General features: G+C 42.0%; 1 protein-coding gene across 6 annotated transcripts in view; it reads left to right on the forward strand.

Annotated features, from left to right (window-relative positions):
- Window positions 1–20,618, forward strand: part of KDM4C (lysine demethylase 4C) — a 201,777-nt gene that overhangs the window by 159,118 nt on the left and 22,041 nt on the right. For all 6 annotated transcript variants that reach the window (XM_033173902.1, XM_033173901.1, XM_033173906.1 and 3 more), the window contains 3 exons: window positions 234–419; window positions 6,457–6,627; window positions 20,046–20,165. In XM_033173902.1, the coding sequence (XP_033029793.1) occupies window positions 234–419; window positions 6,457–6,627; window positions 20,046–20,165 (477 nt within the window). The remainder of the gene's footprint in view (window positions 1–233; window positions 420–6,456; window positions 6,628–20,045; window positions 20,166–20,618) is intronic.

Raw genomic sequence — 20,618 nt, forward strand, 5'->3', positions numbered from 1 at the left:
TTGAACATAAGCATTTAACTGTGTACTAATTCACACAGCTGATTCAATAAACACGATGTCTTAGAGCACATCCAAGCTTGACCTCCTTTGGAAAGGCATCCGAAAATGCATGTGAGAGATGTGTGCAGTCTTAAGAACACAGATGTGTGAATTTAGGCATAGCTGATTAAACAGAAGTACCTGCTTGGCAGCTAAAATGAAGTTAATTGGAAATTCTCCTTTTGTGCCTACAGAAATGTATCTTCTGCCGACAAAGAATTAAGAAAATATCTGGCGCCTGCATCCAGTGTTCCTATGGACGTTGCCCAGCTTCTTTCCATGTTACATGTGCTCATGCTGCAGGGGTGCTGATGGAACCAGATGACTGGCCTTATGTTGTCTATATCACATGTTTCAGGCACAAAATCAGTCAAAATGTGGTAAGGATTTGCATAATTTAATTCCCATATTATTATTTTCCATTTTATTCCATGTTGTTGTTTCTGTGTTTTCAAAAACAAGAACACTGCTACTAGGCTGAATCAGGTTAAAAAGCTTGCTAGTTCCTGACTGTCACAGAACAATGAGGAAATGCCAAGAATGTATGGACTGGGTTTGAGAGGCAATGAATGATAGTTGCGTGCAGTGGTAAATTAATTTCATAATTTCATAGGAGAGTTACTGTTTTAAATACTAAACCCAGACAAGTCAGGGCTTTTTACTCAGTCCTAAGCAAATGCATGTAGTTTGAGAAACTCTCTTCGTTGTTTCATATCTCATTATCCGGAGCTGAGCTCTGGCATTCAAAGCAAGTCCTGATACCGAGGAAGGCTTGGCTCAAATTAAGCCCAAACTATATCACTTTAAACTGATGAACACAGTCTTGCTTTGAGGTAGGATAAAATTAAGCTGTAGGATTCTACCATTCATCCTTGTGATCTGGACACTATATTTCTGTCCATACAGTGTAGACCCGCATTCATAGCTTGTGGTCTGCTAAACCCCCTAGATCCTTTTTTACATGTACTGCCATCAAGTCAAGTCTCTCCCATACTACAGTCTCGTCTGATTCTTCCTGCCTAAATGCAGAACTTCACATTTATCTCTGTTGAAATTCATGTTGTTAGTGCCCCATACTCCATCTTGTCAAAATTATTTTTGAATCCGGTTTCTATGTTTGAAGGTATTAGCTACCCAACCCAGTTTGGTGTCATCTGCAAATTTGATGAGCACCCCCCCCCCCCAACACACACACTTTCTGCCAAGTCATTTATAAAGAACTTAAATAAGACTGGGCACAGGGCAGAACTCTACACACACACACACACACACACACACACACACACATACACACTGATCACTTCATATATATGAAGCACAGACCACGATTCACAAATCCAGATTTCCTGATGACACCATCTGTGTAGCCATTCATTCACTTGCACTGTACTTCTGTCTCTTCTGAGGCCATGCATAACCTTTAACAAGGAAGGAGTGATGAAAACACCACCTGTGTCCCAGTGTCCGTCACCTTTCTACTCAGAGTCTCATAGCGATTTGCAATAGGTTCAGTGCCATGCCTGGCATTGTTACTTGTTCCCACATGTTTCAGCAGCAAGGGATAAAAGTCAGTGGGCTTGATGAGACTTTATCATGTCGAAAGGGAACTATTTCAAAGCCAGTTTTTCTAAGGACTGTGAAGTTGACCTTCTTTCCAAGGGCTGAAGTGCCATAACATGTGTTATTTATCATAGGTCTTCCAGGACCTACAAAATCACTACAAAAATAACAGAAAAGGTTAGCTTTCTGTCCGCATACATAGGAGGCAAGATAAAACTTTATAATACTTATTCATAGTATTTCATTTCCACACAGAAGGCTAAGATTACCTTTCTTCTTCATTGTGATTTGCTGTGGCTCATATTTTTTCATGACTACCTTAGTTCATTCATCGCTCATGTTACACAAAAGAAATCGCACTGTCCAAACCGCAGCTTGCACAGTAATCCAGAAAATGCCACAGATGTTTATCTAATCTAATTCAGTTCTTTGCATAACAGCTGTCTCTCTGATCAAAAATTGCATTCTTTGCATCTATAATTTCTTAGGCTTCTGTGGTAGAAAATCTTTTTTGGAACATGTTTATCAATAACACTTTCTGTGAGATACATTTTTCCAGGAATGGGAAATCAAAAACTCTTAACGCACTCTCCACATTGGGATGAATTACTGTTTTCTGAACTTTTAATGGTATTTTTTTAAAAACCACAATCTACCAGCAGAGGACTGCACACAGCATCTGTCGGCACCAGTGGTAGGGCAGCACTGACTTTCGAGGTGAAATGTAGGGCAAACATAGGTCCAGGAAAAATGGGGGCAGATCCACAAATCCTTAAATGACTCACCAAGAGTCAAGTGTGCAGGCAGATGTATAGAAGGGACAGTTGCTAACCTGGTGCCTTCCAGATGTTCTGGACTATAGCTTCCAGCTAGCACAGTGGGGGGGGCACCAGGTTTGCAAAAGCTGCAATGAGGCTGAAGGCAGCTCAGCATCGGGGAGTGGCTCATACCAAAACAATCAATTATATTCGCAATGAATTGGATTAAGTGAATATTGCACCCATGAGAAGTTCTAGATTTAGGTTATTAAAAAACATTTTTATTAGTTTTTAAACAAATACAAATACAAGAACCATTAAACACTTACCCAGCAGTGTAGCTAATGGTGTTTGTTTTATCCATGGACTCTAGACATAAACTTACACGTTCAACATTAAAACATATTATATTCAGGTTTGAGGAGTCCCTTGGCAAAGCATCTGTCAGGGATTTGCCTTCTCCTCGCGAGGAGAGCCCGGGCGGAGGTCCTACTCATGAGGAGAGCCAGGGCGGGAGTACTCCTCGTGAGGAGAGAGGGGAAAGAGATCCTCCGAGGGGGAAGGATCAGGGCAGGGAACTTCCTCGAGAGCAGGTCTTGCTCAGGTACAGGGATCCCCAGCCACTGCTGTCATCTGACTCATCTCACAGCCCGTCTCCAGAGCTCTCTCCCACGGAAGAGGAGGAGGAGCTGACAGTCAGGGATGCGAGGGAGAGGCCCAGCACCACCAGCCAGATGCAATCGGAGGGAGAGTTACAGCTTCTGGCACAGACGCAGCGTCAGGGGGCTAGGAGACCCAGAAGACATTGTTTCAGGGTGCTGAGGCTTTGGTGTTGGGCGGGAAACCAGAGAGGAGCACTTGCGGATTCTGCAAGTGACTGAGCAGTCATGTTTTTAGGTAGCTCTGCACTGTAAATAACTATGCACAATAAAGTAGTCTTTAGAGTAAGAGGATTCTGTCGTTACTTGTGAGCAACCCCCTGGGGTATCCTGACAGCATCCTTTGGGGGGGTCCCTCTCCTTCATCATTGGGCCTTGTCAGGCTTACTTGGTGGTGGTAGTGTTTCAAACAACAGTGGGCAGCTGGGTCTAGTTTTAGTTTTAATTTCACACCATGTCACAGAGCAACGCTATGCTAGGGACATTGCAGAAATGTAAATGGTGGCTAGAACCAGTTGACTGGGGCTACTGAGAATGACAAGATGGGATGGAGCAAGGCAGAGTATCTATGTGTTGAGGCCCAAGGATGTCCTGGCTACAAGTGCTACTGACCACTGCTGAATTCTACACCACTTCTGCTCTTATTTCCTGATATATAGTTTATTATAACTTACCCCTTTCAATGCACAGGGCTGAGAAGGGGGAACTCGGGATCTGTGGACATCAGGGGCCCTTGACTCTTCTTTGACTGCTTGCTCCATTTTTTCACCCGTACAGCAAGAGCCGTTCTGGTTCCAAACCTCTGCAGATACAATGCCTAACTACCACAGTTTGATGCTGACAGGAAGAGAATGAGGTCTTTGCATTTAAGTAGTATAGGGCTAGGTGCAGGGAATATGAATTTCTTCAAGGACACACCCACCGGTATATATAACTATAATTCCACAATCAACAATGGAATATTGATAAAGGCCCATCTTTTACAAATAAAATCCACTATGTATTGCAGTGTTAAAGCAATGAGACATGGCTTAATCCAAAACGTTTTCTGCAGTGTTTCAAAGTATTTTGATATATTCATCTTGTAGGTACTCGGGATTTAGTTCTCCGAATGTATTGAATAGTTTGCTGCTCTCAAAGGTTACAATCATTAGGTAATAAAGGGCAGGGAATAAGTAATCAGTCTGCATATGTCACATATTTTTTCAGCTAAGTAGATTTCTAATTTCGAAACATCTTCCTCTCTAAATCAGTTATACATTTGAATATTTCCTGTTTTCTCTACGTTTTATTATCCGGCTATAGCCATAGGCTTTATTAATTTTTGGCATATACACAGCGAAATGTGCTACATGCAGTGTGCGGTACAGATTGGTGAGTGGATTGATTTGTAGTTACCTGAAACACATCCCCCCTTCTTCCTCTTACCTTTCAACAGGTTATAAGTGCTGCAGTACAAGCAGCACAGAGAGAGGGAAGACGCTCTCTCCATTTATCTCCGTTCTCAGACATTCCGTGTACCGATTAGCAGCCTGCTGGGTGATGGAAACCAGTGGCTCATGGGAATGCATGATCTCCTTGGCCTGGCACACTGCTATCCTGTGCCTCAGAGCAACTGAGAATGAAACAATCCTAAAGCTGTTGTTTCTCACCGTATATATCATAAGCCCCTACCCAAATGTAGCATCTGGTTTGAAAATGTGATGAACTCTTGGACATTTTTGTGATAGATACGAGCTTTCTTTGACCTACACTTTAATCTACTGAAAGCTGATATACCGGTACTCATTTTGATTGCAAGTGGCGATTGCAGAAGCCTGTGTGGCAGTGTGACACACACTAATGATTCCATGCTTCTGAAACTGCAGGCAAAGCATGCATCCTCAGGACCGCTGTGAGCCATGATTTTCATCTCCAGTTCTGCAAACAAACAAATGTATACCTGCGCCTAGGATTTTAGCACCAGTAAAGAGATCTTTGCAGTTGTATGTGGCTTTCAGAGACACCTTAAGCAGAATGACTATAGCATTTTGACAGTCTGTCATTTCAATAGGATGCTGCTGCTGCTGCTGCTACCATCTCTCTTATTTAGTGTTGGTGGTAAAGGCGTCGGCAATACTGTTCTCATGAGCTCTTTAGGGAATGCAAGAAGCGTTGCTGAATGTGTGGCTGGTAAGAAGGACTCCCCAAGCAAAGCCTCTTGCATTGTCAATACTGCATTGTCTCCTTTCAGCCATGAAGGTGGCATTGACTGCCAGATGGAATGGATGATAGGTAGATGTGGAGGAAACCAGGGGGGTGGGAGCTGGGGCTTGGCAAGAGAAGGGAAGCAGCCAGGCGCAAGCAGAGGGGTGGGGGGAAGCCGGGTATATTTTCCCTGGGCCCCAGTGGGGATAAGCCAGGGACCAGCTGCTTTTTTGTTTGAGTTTATAACTTTATTCTAACAAGATTCCTGCCCTAGGGCCTCAGAAGTAGCTGCAACCTCTGCACGGGCCAGGAAGCAGCTGCAGATTATTAGGAAGAGGGAAGAGAGTGAAAAAGAAGCCAGATGGAATAGCAAAGCCACAACTCTCTCTCACCCCATGTACATTCCTTATGAGACCTGCTAAATTGATGGCCTGTTAACTAGTCTTCAATAAAACACTTGAAACAAGACAAATCATATTTTATCAATTTCAGTTAAAAGCTCACCTACAATGCATCATGTTTTCTGTGCAGGTTCTTGGCTCTATAATCGAGCGGCTTGGGCTAAGGGAGATGTTTCTAAACAGTTGTTTTCTGACAGTTGTGGCTGTGGCAAAGAAGGCCTTCATTCATCTGTTTATTTCATAAAATTTATGCATCACTTGATTGTTAAAAACAACAACCCTCAAAGCAGTTTAGAAAAGACAAAACAGTAAAATCAAGAGAAAATTGCAACCCTACTTTAAAGTATGAAAAAGTTGAAATTCTAAAACAGATTAATATTACCTCAACTTTTCTAAGCATCTGGGTAGGCTTGTCTAAACCAGAAATGTTTTTAGCAGGCACCAAAAAGAGTACTGTACAGTGAAGGTGCTTGACCTCAATAGGCAGGGATTTCCAGAGTTGTAAGTGCTGCCACACTGAACGATCTCATAAATGTGGAACGAGTATTTTGTGGCACCTATAGCAGTGCCAATTCCGCCAAGTGAAGTGGTCATGTGGGCACATGTAGGGTAAGGTGATCTCGTAGGTAAGCAGGTCTCAATTTTTTAAGGGGTTTATATATCAATAGTAACAATTCAGACTGGTCTGATAGCAAATTGGCAATCAGTTCAGATCTCTGAGCACAGGTCTTTCATGAGTCCTGGTCATCTGACACAAAACAATCCTTAGATGTACAGGACCCAGTGGGTTGAAACAAGTGAGAAAAATTTCATGGCTGATATAACTATGTGTGTTTAATTCTTGCTTTCTAGAAAACCAAAGCCTTCGAGAAAATGGTCTCAGCCGGGCAAACTGTCATAGCGAAACACAGGAACACACGGTACTATAGCTGCAGAGTAAAAGAAGTTACATCTCAAGTTTTCTACGAAGTCATGTTTGATGACGGTTCCTTCAGCCGGGACACCTTCCCTGAAGACATTGTGGTAAGTAGTTATTTTAAGAAACTGGTTTTTATTTTTATTTTTGAAAGTTAAATAAGGAAAATTGAACAATTTCTTCTGACCTTTCAACAGGGATAATTAACTTAATATTCTGCTCGTGTTTGTTATTTCTTGCTGCAGAGAATTATTACTTTCTCAGGGGCTTCCCAACCTTGTTTGTTCTAATTAGTATCCACCATTTCGTCAAATGAATCAAAACTAATCTTCCAAAGTCTTTTAATTAAATAAGAAGTATGTTTTTAATAAAAGATATTAGAGTGGGAATTCCACATATTGTAATGTGTCTCTGAGAGATAATATTACAAAATTCCTCGATGAATTGAGAAAAAAGCCCATGTTCAAATATGTAATAGGCAGAACGGCTCTCATGCATCTAGTATGATGACTTGTTTATACCTTGGATGTGTCTGTAAGATTCCATCGCCTAATGATACTAAATCAGAAGGGAAATGCCGTTGTTTCCAGCATTTCACAACATGCATTTCAGCGCATGTTTAAACCAACATCTTATTACAACAATTAATCAGCGCTTCATGTTCTTATATGGGGCAGTAAATTCTGGGTGATTCTGCCTTGCCTTGGATGTAACACAACTTGCATGCACGCTGGTATTGTGGCTGGTCCCTTTTCTTCATCCTGGGAGTGCTGCATCTTGGGCTGATGTCTGGCCTCTTGTCAAAATTCTTCAGGCTCCATTACATCAGTCAGACGTTGCCAGGATATGGCAGCAATACATTTATTCCTCAGGCAGGCCCTCTCCCTTTCTGTCCCTTGTGCTTCGGAAAAGATTTTTTTTTTTTTTTTTGCAAAGCTGGCTTAGCATCTGGTTTTAGATGTTTAAAAATACTGAAAGGGTTTCAGAGCACAATTCAAAGTGTTGGTGCTGACCTTTAAAACCCTAAACGGCCTCAGCCCACTATACCTGAAGGAGCGTCTCCATCCCCATCGTTCAGCCCGGACACTGAGGTCCAGCGCCGAGGGCCTTCTGACGGTTCCCTCACTGAGAGAAGCAAAGCTACAGGGAACCAGGCAGAGGGCCTTCTTGGTAGTGGCGCCTGCCCTGTGGAATGCCCTCCCACCAGATGTCAAAGAAATAAACAACTACCAGTTTTTTAGAAGACATCTGAAGGCAGTCCTGTTTAGGGAAGCTTTTAATATTTGATGGATTACTGTATTTTAATCTTTTGTTGGAAGCCGCCCAGAGTGGCTGGGGAAACCCAGCCAGATGGGTGGGGTGTAAATAAATTATTATTATTATTATTATTATTATTATTATTATTATTCAAACTCCTAAGATATAACAGTCCTGACAGCCAACTTTTGAACTTTTTAGCCAGTGCAGAGTATGTGGTTTTGGGCTATTGTTTTTGTGATATACATGACTGATGAGTCATCATCTTGAATCTTGTACATTATCTGACAGTTGGGGTCTTTTGGATGGATTTGAATATAAACCATGTTTTTTTTCAAATATCTGCTGTGATTTCAGGCCCACATTTTGGTTTGCTTGTGAAGTCCTCACGAGGTGTTAGAAGACTTGCCAGTAAAGATGTCTGCCTCTCTTGCAGACCAGTCCTGTTTTGCTAATCTCCGTGTCCATGTGTCATATTATCCTGGGAATCTCTCCTACTGCATTTAAATAGGTATCTTCTAGAGAAACAGGAACTTCTGTCAGATGTTTGTACAAATTCTTGTGTGAGAGGCCTATGAGCTCCAACTACAGTGAATAAGGATTACACAGTTTTTATATGCTCAACTCGGGATTTGAGTTGTGAGTCTAGTGCCTACCAAACAAACGAAAAAGGCTGCAGAATTTTGCTCACATGGTAGGATTGACAGCAAAGAACTTCACATGTGGCGTTCAGTTTGTAGATAACAACTGTAGGAAAAATGAGTGCTATTGACATTGAAGAACTATAAAGAGGCAGGAAGATTGATGAGACACAACAAAGAATGAAAGCGTTAGTTTGGCTCCACTGTCCTAATTTGGCAGACAGATAGTATTATGGGATAAAAAAAACACCATTGGTCATGTATTTTCCTTTGCTAACTGCAAACATAAAGCATAGAACATGGATAGCTGGAGCTGGATAGCTCAGTTGGTTAGAGCACGGTGCTGATAATGCCAAAGTTGCAGGTTCGATCCCCATAAGGGACAGCTGAATATTCCTGTATTGCAGGGGGTTGGACTAGATGATCCTCAGGTTCCCTTCCAGCTCTATGATACTATGATTCTATGCTGTGAGCAGGGAGAATCACAATACATTTTGTTCCCTGTACTGTCACTGGATAGAGCACAATGAAACTGGCCAAGGTGTTACGATCTTCAGGCTATGCCAGTATGTTGCAAGCCTGCTATCACAGGTGTCTCTCGCCTGTAGTTGTGCATGCTGATGTCTGCTGTTGTCTTACAGTTTATTTCAGGAAGCAAAGCTGTCCTTCAAACATTATTAGCAGAGATTATACTGTTTTCATTGCTAAGTCCTTACTTATAAAAAGGTCTAATACCTTTTTTGGAAGTATAACGCTCAAAGTGGGGCAGTTTCAAAGCAGTGTGCGATGGATTTAGCTGTTCACCTCTCACTGGTGATAAAGGAAGCCGTGCAGCTAAATTCCTGCTACGGCCCTTTGAAAAGCTACTTCTTTGTTTGGAATATTATAAAAAAGCATCATTAATGATTGAGGTTGCCTTGATTTAAGGAACATCGAGATATTACACATATGAGGCTGTGTTCCTTAGTAGAAACCACCGTTTTCTTTCCACCTGCATCAAAGCTTGAGCTGTGGGAGAGAGGAAAACTGCTTACCACCCAAGTGGGGTGGTTTGATTTGGTGCTAAGAGGAAATGTAATCAGGCCTGGATATGCCTCAGTGCTTCTCAGATAGTAGAGGAACAACATATAATTGTTTGAAGCAAATGCCAAAGAACTTTCAGATTCCGTAGAGAAATCTTTGTGTGTTTTCATTAGATAATATACCTGTAGCATCAGTAACAGGAAGGATTCCTCCCCCCAAAAAACCTGCCTTCCTAATCCATGCAATGTGCATATCAGGTGTTAGTGCCACTGGGAGGACTTATTCATCAAATTTTGTGCGACGGCAATGTTGCTGCCTATTGAAGAAGCTATTTCTCTAATCTGTTTCCCTGTTCAGCTAGCTCACAAAGATAGCAAAAGCTTTCTGCTTTATGTGTTCAAGCCACTGCACAATTTCCGTTCAGTTCACAATTGCATTTATGGGAGACAAGCCACCATTTCATGTCTGTACAGCCTTTGGTAAGATTGCTTTCAAGGAGAAAGAAGGGGTTCGGGGAAAATTGCAGCCTTCCCCCCCAAAAAAAATTCAGTTCCTTGGTTCACACACGTCAGGGAAGACACTGTCTTTGTTTCTACTGCATGTTTTGAAATTTACGGCAACGTTTACCAACTCCAACAGTCCAACTTTGTTAAACATACCTATTCAAATCAGTGAGAATGATTCATGAATACATCTCCAGCTTACCTCAAGTTATTTTTAACTTGAGGAAGTATGAAGAGCATTTTGGTGGTTTTCCAGTCACCCCTGCAGAGGAAGAAACTTGACAAAAATAATAATCAGATGTGGATTATGTATGTGAATTCCTCTAGTTCTCAGCCACTATATCTAAGACCAGAATAGTTTGCCATTGTAGATTAGATCCTGAATTCTGTACATACAGTTCTGAACATTATAATGTTTTTGAAAGAGAAGCATGCAGCAATAACTTTATCCTGTAGTCTATCCTCACAGGCCACTGGGTTCTGTCTTGGGCCCAGTCTTATTCAACATCTTTATCAATGACTTGGATGATGGGCTTCAGGGCATCCTGATCAAGTTTGCAGATGACACCAAATTGGGAGGGGTAGCTAATACCCCAGCGGACAGGATCACACTTCAAAATGACCTTAACAGATTAGAGAACTGGGCCAAAGCAAACAAGATGAATTTTAACAGGGATAAATGTAAAGTACTACACTTGGGCAAAAAAAATGAAAGGCACAAATACAGGATGGGTGACACCTGGCTTGAGAGCAGTACATGTGAAAAGGATCTAGGAGTCTTGATAGACCATAAACTTGACATGAGTCAACAGTGTGATGCAGCAGCTAAAAAAGCCAATGCAATTCTGGGCTGCATCAATAGGAGTACATCTAGATCAAGGGAAGTAATAGTACCACCTTATTCTGCTCTGGTCAGACCTCACCTGGAATACTGTGTCCAGTTCTGGGCACCACAGTTCAAGAAGGATACTGACAAGCTGGAATGTGTCCAGAGGAGGGCAACCAAAATTGTCAAAGGCCTGGAAACGATGCCTTATGAGGAATGGCTTAGGGAGCTGGGTATGTTTAGCCTGGAGAAGAGAAGGTTAAGGGGTGATATGATAGCCATGTTCAAATATATAAAAGCATGTCATATAGAGGAGGGAGAAAGGTTGTTTTCTGCTGCTCCAGAGAAGCAGACACGGAGCCATGGATTCACACTACAAGAAAGAAGATTCCACCTAAACATTAGGAAGAACTTCCTGACAGTAAGAGCTGTTTGACAGTGGAATTTGCTACCAAGGAGTGTGGTGGAGTCTCCTTCTTTGGAGGCCTTTAAGCAGAGGCTTGACAGCCATCTGTCAGGAATGCTTTGATGGTGTTTCCTTCTTGGCAGGGGGTTGGACTGGTTGGCCCTTGTGGTCTCTTCCAACTCTATGAGTCTATGATATTATGTCTGTCATTACCCAGTGGGTTGGACACTGACACACAGAGAGATGGGTCAGCTGTGCCAATAGCACCAGCCCTGACACAGCCTGAATTGAGCAGCCTGGAGCCATCTGAATGTGGGACCCCCAACCTGGACTCCCAGAGATTGCATCTCCTGAGCCAGATCCCTCCCCCACCCAATGGAACCTCCTCTATTCCAAGAGCCAGAAATAATGAAATACCAAGGAGTGCCAAACTTGAGGGCTGCTACTTTAAGAATTTCCATTGTCCATCAAAAGGAAAGGACCTAAGAGAGGTAGGCCCAGTAGGTGTAAAGAGGCTCAGTTTGAACTCAGTGCCTGTTGGAACATGTAGTCTCTTCCCTAGGACATGTCTCTGACAGCTTTGGGTTTTTAGTCCTAACTCATAATCTCTGAGGAAATACTGCCCCTGCTCTGGTTGTCTGCTTCAGAATGCTGCCTGACCTACTTCCTCCAGACACTCTGTGTTTTTTTTCCATGCCAGGACTGAACACAAGTCCTGGCAGCATTCTGTAGGGACCAGCAATGGATCATGAATTCTGGAGATAGGAGCCACCCCGAGGTTCACAGAAAATACCCATTTTCCCCCAAAGGGGGCTGCTTTGTGTATTTAGCATATAAGCACCAAATAAATATTCAGGAAGCTAAAAATAGTTTACAAGCTAATAATAGTTGGGTTGCCATATTACAAAAAGTGAAATATTCTGGATATGTCTGGGAAATTCTGGGCGTATGGCAACCCTAGTTTCCCGAACTTGGGTCTCCAGCTGTTTTTGGACTACAACTGCAATCATCCTTGGCTAGCAGGGCCAGTGGTCAGGGATGATGGGAATCATAGTCCAAAAACAACGGGAGACCCAAGTTTGGGAAACACTGGTTTATACCATGACCCTTATTTTAATTCATATTGAAAAAATGTCTTTGGGTTGATACCAACCACAGTGCTTTCATAGTCAAAAGTGACATTTGAGTCCCAGTTTCCAAAGTCTACACTGTAGCACTGTTCACTGATCTATATTTAAGTGTGTTTAGAACTGGAGTCTAAACCGTTAGTGATAAAATTACGGCTGGGAACTAGTGGCCTGGCCATGGACACTCCATTGCATTCATAGTCAAGGTACGGTTTGCATCCAGATTTCTCAGGACCCTTGAGCCACATGTATGTTAGAAACATACATGTTTATAGAACTGGAGTCTGAAGCCATCGGAGAGAAAGAAAAGAAGGTATTCCATTTCAGTTTATAAAACACCAATGCTGAAATGTATCTCAGTCTTTGGACTGTACTGCATTTTCAGGACTCCCAGGGGATATTCCAAATGCCCATGTGTTCTTGTTCTGTCTTAAAAATGCCCAAATATGTGTGTTCTGTGGAGTATAGAGCACTGAGCAGTTAAACTCAGCCTGCAAGTCACAGCAGTAAAAACAGTAGTAAAAGACATATTACTACATGACTCAGGCTGTCAATCCAAGTAAATGTGACACAACATACAGATTATTATTATTATTATTATTATTAGTCTACAAGTCTTTTCCAAAATGGATGTTTCCTCACCCGAAAGAGACAAACATGAATAGAAATTTGAGGATTTTTCCTCATATTTTTTTTTAAAAGCCAACATTGATACATGGAGCCCTTAACAGAATTATGCTGACACTAATGTAACTGCATCCTTTCAAACAGAGGACCCGAGAGAGCCTTCACTGAGATGAGAATGGTGACGATTAAGCCCCATCAGTCTGTGCTTCAAATTCATCTCCAGCTATGAAAAAAGGAAGAGAGCATTTAGAAATGTGACAGCAAAAGTACATCACAGAAATTTTCTAAAGACTACTTCTGCATTTCCAAATACACCTAAATTTCACAAAACATCAAATTACCATCTTTGGCTTCCTTTGTAATGGAATTGGGCACATTTTCGTGATCATGCATTTGAACAAAAATGTCAGCATAATAGCATGACAAATGGAAATGCTATTTAAAAATAAGAGTTTCCCCACCCCCGTGGATGTCTTAGCCACAGATTTCCATAACTGAACTTGTGCATGAGTGCCCAATGGCTGTACGTTATAGCCAATTAGTGTGCCACAAGAGAGCTGTCAGTGCTACGAGAAATAAATTAATGAAACAAAGACCCTTGTGATTCCAGTGTACCAACACAAAGAGGGAGCTATCCACTGAGTCTCTGCATAATCCACTGTCCCTCTGGCCTGGCATGAAAAGTAAACTTTTCCAATATAAGAGTGAGGCATGTCTCAAAATTTTATTCAGAAACCAAATACGCTTCAGCTGTCGGAAGACTGGGGACTCAGCTACATTAGTGAAGAAAAAGCATGTTATTTGTGTTATAACACTGTGACACCAGATGGCGCTGTGAAGTTGTGTCTTCCGCCAATGTGATTTCCCACTTTGAGGTTTACAGCGTGTTTTCTTGAAACGTTTTTTTGTTGTTGTGTCTAGATCCAGCCAGGAAAACCCTTATTAGAACAATAGGGCAGGGTATGTATCAAGTACAGTGGTACCTCGGGTTACAGACACCTCGGGTTACAAACACTTGGGGTTACAGGCTCCGCTAACCCAGAAGTGGTACCTTGGGTTAAGAACTTTACCTCAGGATGAGAATGGAAATCACGTGGTGGAGGCAACGGGAGGCCCCATGAGCTAAAGTGGTACCTCAGGTTAAGAACAGTTTCAGGTTAAGAATGGACCTCCAGAACAAATTAAGTTCGTAACCAGAGGTACCATTGTAGCTTTGTTACTTGCAGCGTTTACTTTATTCCTTCTCTTTAAAATAAAGCGTGTCCTCCATTAAAAGAGGGCACGTGTTGCGGTGCGACCTGACCTGGTGTTGTGGGGGGTAATCTGGAATCAGCCACAACCCCTGATAGGTCGGTCATGCGTTGCTAGGGTGCAGTCTGACCAATGGGGTGTTTAGAAAGAGCAGCAATGCGGGACCTATTTAAGCCCATGCGAGGCTACTGAGCTTCCTCTTAGTCTTTGGGGCTTTCGCATCAGAACACCCGCCCACCTCTCACTATATTTAGGGCTTGCGCTTGACCTTGCAATGCCGTCGTGTGTCATCTGTCGTTGGGACAGGGGCACGGCAGGAATTTTCCCCACTTGGCTGATTGGATGGTGCCATTTGGGTTTCGCCTGCCGTGTAGCAAATAGTCACAACTTGTAAGTTGTGGATAGGCTCTGGTTCAGGTGATAGGTGTGGCACGTGATGTGGCCACGCCTATGCAAATGCAGGATATTCCGGTAAAGGAATCCACGGACTCATTGGTTTGGCGTTCCCCGAAAAGGGTTTGGCCCGCACCCGAGTCCAGGGGGCATCAGGTCCACTGTTTGGCGCACCCTCCATCAGCTGTCCCTGGTGTTCATCCTTGTCTGTCCTATGAACGTGGCTCTGGGACAGTTCTACCTGCATGGGTGCAGGGAGATAGTCGAACCAGAACCTATGCAACCACACACTTGTTGTAATCAATAAAGTTGTGGCCTAAATTCTGCCAAAAACCAAACCAAATACCTGAGTCGTGTGAATTTATTTGGGGAAGGTAAAAGGTCTAAACACGCAAATAAATTATCTATCCTGCATTTATACTGGTAAGGAAATATGTGATTTTTCGAATGGCATTTTCTGTTTCATAATGTTATGCAGTGGCTTTCCTTTCAGCAACAATTGATGTCATGCCAACAGAAACATGCCAGCAATTATTAAGAGAGGTTAACTCGTGTAATCTGCTGATTAGGCTGTGCTGTATATCATTCCTATTATGCACTCCCAAGATTCAGCTTCCTTCTAAAGCAGGAGGCTCATGGCATTTTGTAACATTTGCATTTCTTTACAGTTATACCAGTTGAGCATAGGTAGAGACTCACCGCTTAACACTCCACAAACACCCCAAAGTGCAACTAGTACCCTCAGATTCTTCCAGAGAGCAACTCAGCTCTCTGCCTGCTTCCAGTTTTTGAGCTCATCCGCACAAGAGTTTAAAGTGGATTTGAAGCTGCTTCAGTCTTACCCACCTCCCCATTTTTTTGCCGCATCCACATAATGTTCTCATACAAGTGGCAATCTTCACTACCCAATTCAATCCCCCCCCCCATCCATGGATATTCTGATAAGGGAAGTATATGCAAAATTAAAGCACGTGTTCCCCAACTGTGAATGCACTGAAGTGCATTGTGAGAGCAGGGTTTGTATAGGTTTCATTAGGTTCAATCTAACACTACAACACCTAATTCCATTTTGTTTCCATCAGCTCAAAGAAAAGGATGCAGTCTGCCCTTTTTATAAGAATACAGTATCCCACAGAATTATCATTGCTTCTCAGTCTCTCATTAGGGGCAGATTAAACGTTCTTGATGGACTAAATATTTTCAATTGCTCCAGCATTTTTGTGCATATACAGGTGAAACTCAAAAAATTAGAATATCATGGAAAAGTCCATCTTAGATCCCTGCAGAATCCTGATAATTGCACATTTCAGAAACCAGGCTCTTTCACTCAAACAGTTTGAACTAGCACATACAGTCATGCATGTACAGTTCTCCCAAGTTAGATATGGTTAAAGAGGCTTTTGAGATGCTTGCAACAAATTTTCAGAGTTCTTCTTTCCATTAGTTTTAATAGCTTGAGTAGATAAATTATATTAGTTGCTTTCATCTCTGTCATCATATATATTTCTATGATAAGCTTGTCTGTTGCCGAGCTGTTAATACTAATTACAGTGGTCATGTTCTTTATGAAAACTATCACTTTGTAAGCACAACTGTGAAAGCTTAATCACTCACACCCAAATTTCAAGCTAATGCACACACAACTGGCTTAAGCAGAATGGACAGCTTGCATTTAGTGTATTAACTGAATGGGCTTGTTGACATTTCATTTCAGTCCTGAGGGATACGCTTCCCATCTCAGGGAACCCCAATTTAGTCACCTTTACAACTTTGCTACAGGAACCCTTCTTTTCCCCCTGGATTTTAAACAGTGTGCGCTCACTCTTTGTGACAGTTCCCTTACTCCTTCTCTTGCAATCATTTTATATATATATTGCCACTCTAAACCCTTGCTGAAACAATCATTAAATTTTCTATTACTACAGTGAATAGCCCATTATAAAGTTGGTAAGAGCTTTGATTTCTTCATGCGCCTACTTTTTTTTGTATCAAAAGGTAGAAAAAGTGGTATATCTTAGAAACATTCGACCAAAGACAATTGGAGAGCCTGGTGTACATTAAAATAAAGCGGCTATGCATATTGGGCTGGCAGCTTGCATGTTATGCCTAGAAAGATTCGTTGCCACTGCTGTTGTTGCCAGACCACAGATGAGCGCAGCAGGGCAGACATTCAAGAGACCAGGAGTTCTTTTCTGGGTGGGATTAAAATCCAAACCAGAGGTGGGTCATATGCTCACCATGATTGAGGGCAGGCCAGTATTGCCTGCACCCAATTGCCAGTTAGGAGATTCATATAATGATGATAAATAATAAAAGCCTAAATATAACGTTGAATAGATAACTATCATGATTATGTGATTTACTAATGTAATTAGCCACCCAGTTACTTTTGCTGGTAAGAGAGACTGATTATAAAGGCCATGACATTATTAGAATGGAAATATTGTTGTCAGTGGGCACTCTAAATTGCAGCTAATGCTCCAAAATCTTTCTAGAGGCACCAGTCAAAACTCACCAGCTCTACATTCTTTTCACTGCTCTGTATTTCCTCTCTATGTTCATACAACCCATGTTCACTTAGGACCATTCTTTATAGGGGAATCCCTAGGTTCATTGCTGCAGCCTGAATCTGCTTAGACTTTTGTTTTTAACCATCATTGGTGTATGTCTGTTATGAGGTTCTTTTGGCCCACTTCACATATCTTCTCAACTCTGGAGAGTGTTAGTACCAGTTTCTAACATAATTTTCCTTACAGAACCATTATCCCACGTTAAGAATTTTTCTTTGCCCTGTAAATATGTTGAAACAGCTCTTCTAGAAAAGACGATGTATGCATTGTTTGGTAAACCACTAAGGCAGGGTTGGGCAACCTGTGGCCCTTCAGAAGTCACTTCTATCATCCCTGAGCATTGAGCCTTGTTGTCTGGGGTTAATGAGAGCTGGAGTCCAGCAACAAACAGAGGGCCACAGGCTTCCCATCCTTCCACCATGGGAAGGAAAATCTACAACTGGGGAAGCCACTGAGAAGGCTTCTTAGTATCTCTAGCTGTGAAACTGGCACACTGATAGAGTAATCAAGAAAATCCTCCAGTTGAACTTAAAGACCAATGTAGCATATTAAGGAGAAGCTATTCTGTGTTCCTTTACTATCCGGGGCTTAATAAGTGAAAAACCAACACATATTCTTGGGCCCTGATTATCATAAAAGACCAGTGGAGACTCTGGCAACATTTGTGTAATTTTTTCTCTCCATTTCATGGTTTGTCAGGAGTTGACCACTGTGTGTTTTGCAGCCAAGGAAGTTTCCAGAAAGTCTTTATCAATAAGACTTCAATGTAGAATGCATGAGCCATTTTGCTTTGAATAATGGAGAAATGGCTGGTGGTTATTAGGCACAGTCAAACAGAGCAGATGGCAGTCTTCTTGCAAAATGAAAATAAGCATCACTTCCTCAACCTGGGCTTCCAAACGTGAGAGACCAGGGAAGGCTGCTGTGTGCATTCCTATCCTCCTTGTATTTTCAGCCACATACATCATTACCTTAGATTTTTTTTTATGCTCCCTCTGTTGCATCATCTGTACCCATTTCCTCACCTTGGCCAAACACTGGGTCACTACCAATAACAAGTTCTGCATGGCCCTGCAGTGAAAAAGCAGTTCTGAGACCACTTGTTTCTGCAGCAGGATTCTGGCAGCTGGAGGGAACATCGGAGGAAGTCTACAGCCATGGGGTGCATCATGTAGTGCCAAATTAAACAGCCTGAAATCCACACCTCATTTACTGGGAAGATATCCTGTTCATGTTGAAAGGACGGGATACAGGGTTGTGAACTGAAACATAATGCAAAACGTTTGTCTAGTGCCTCAAATGATATATTTTTATCATATCAATGGCAGAAAGGCTCATTCTCTCTCTCAGAATCAGCAGGAAAAACACTTGTTATATTTACAGCAGTAGTTACCTGTGTGTGTTTGTGTGTGTGTGTATTGAGGACCGGAACCAACACACACACACACACACACACAAAACATGCACATTTCCCTGCTAATCAACATGCTGGTAGTTCAGCCCCACCGGAATGACAAACCCTAGGTAGCTCTCTTGCAAAGTAACATGTCAACCTTCCCATCTATTTCAAAGCCCCACTGTAGCAGAGCAGCTTGTAGAAATGAGCTTAGCAATCATCTGCAGAAAAGAGTTCTAATCTTATCAAGATGGGAATTGATTTTCTTCATCTTGATATAAGGAGCTTCACAGCATGCACATGCAATAGTATCAGTGGGATGGAAAGTACAGCTGTTCAGGCAAGATTATTAGGCTAGGAAACCTGTGGCTGCGTCCATATACAAGGCAATGTTGTCGTTGGCATCTAGGATCCTTATTGCCCAAATAAGTCATGCACTCGTTTTAGCCTTGCTTGAATCTACCACCAGAGGGAGCTGGGTTTACAATACTTAACACACACAAAGAGAAAGAATGCTCGCTGATTACAAAAGCTTTAAGAGCCATTAACAAGTGCTTTTTTTTTTTGTAAAAGCTGTTCTCCCGGCAGTTTGAATAAAGCTAGGGGTGGCATTTTTCCCATCGAGATTGAGATCATTTTCTGGCAACACTTGTATATCATCCTGAAGCACTTAAATGTAAATAATTTCGTTTCTCTCCTGTTTCATTGCCCTCTTGCAAGTGTGAGTCTTCGCTTTGTATTAGAAGAATACAAAATAAAACGCGCCATTGTTATGGAAAACAATGGGTTAGTGACCGTGGTCTTCTAGTGTTTTAATTGGGAAAGGCATTCTCAATTCTACACCGATTGCCAACAAACTGAACATCTGTGCTATTATTGCCTTCTAATACTCAAATATATTTTTTAGGTTTTTTTCGGAGGGTGGGGGTAGTATTGGCTTATATTTGCTTTTGATTTCCACAAACGAAAGCTGCTATACTAAGTGTTTATCTCATGCTGTATTTCTGCATTTAATAGCTGCATTCATTTACCAACAAGGCTAGGATTCTGCCTTCGGATTCTGACAGTTGAGTACCATGCAAGGATAAGAGTAGAGAAAACATGTTAAATCCCTCCATCCATCACCTTTATAGAGCTCAGTGAGTGCTACATAGACATAGAAAATTAATTTTCTCTTAACAACGTTAACCTTTTGTGCTCTCTGCAGTGATGGGAGAGTGTTGGTAAAGAGCGTTGCAAGGCTTTTCTTTGGGGATACATTTTTCTATATCATCACCAGAATCTGCTTGTGCCATTCGAATCAACGTGTTACGTTGACATTGCTCTTGTGTATTGTTGTGAGTGGGGGCTTGGAACACTCTTTGGTTCATAGAGGAGGAGCGTGTTTTGTCTGTGTGCTAACAGGATAGCAAGAAGACTCCCTTCGTGACTGAGCCATACTCATACATAGTCTTTCTACCTCCTTGTTTAATAACTGGATATCTCTTTGTTTTGTTTTGATCCAGAGCAGAGATTGCCTGAAGCTGGGCCCACCTGCAGAGGGAGAAGTCGTTCAAGTGAAATGGCCAGATGGAAAACTTTATGGTGCAAAATATCTAGGAACCAATGTAGCTTACATGCATAATGTAAGTTGCATTTAGTGATCTGTAAATTGAAAACCTTCATTCGGTTGTTGGATTCCGGTGCTCCTTATATGGCCAGTATTATGTTGATTGTGCTAGATGAAAACTTCTTTAACACGGATAGCCGACTGACAGTCTGCAAGATGTTTGGCCCAGTACCTGTGGTTCAATTTGTGTCTCTCCAGATGAGAGTATTCCCTAGCTTCACCTCTGCTTGGACAACTGGCAGCCTTGCTGTTACTGTGGTTGGAGGGTGGGAGGGATGACTTAGTCATACAGAAAATGTCTGAGGTCAGTAAGCCTGAATCACTTGTTTCAACCCAATTCTATGTTTGTAAAAGTGAACTCAGATCTCTAGAGAAACCTTGTCAGGATCATCGTTTAGTTACAGCTCACAATAACAGCACCTCGTTTCAAACTTCTAGGCCCATGGGCCAATTTAATAGCCATGTTCTT

This window comes from Lacerta agilis, chromosome 16 (genome assembly GCF_009819535.1).
Source record: "Lacerta agilis isolate rLacAgi1 chromosome 16, rLacAgi1.pri, whole genome shotgun sequence".
NCBI lineage: Eukaryota > Metazoa > Chordata > Lepidosauria > Squamata > Lacertidae > Lacerta > Lacerta agilis.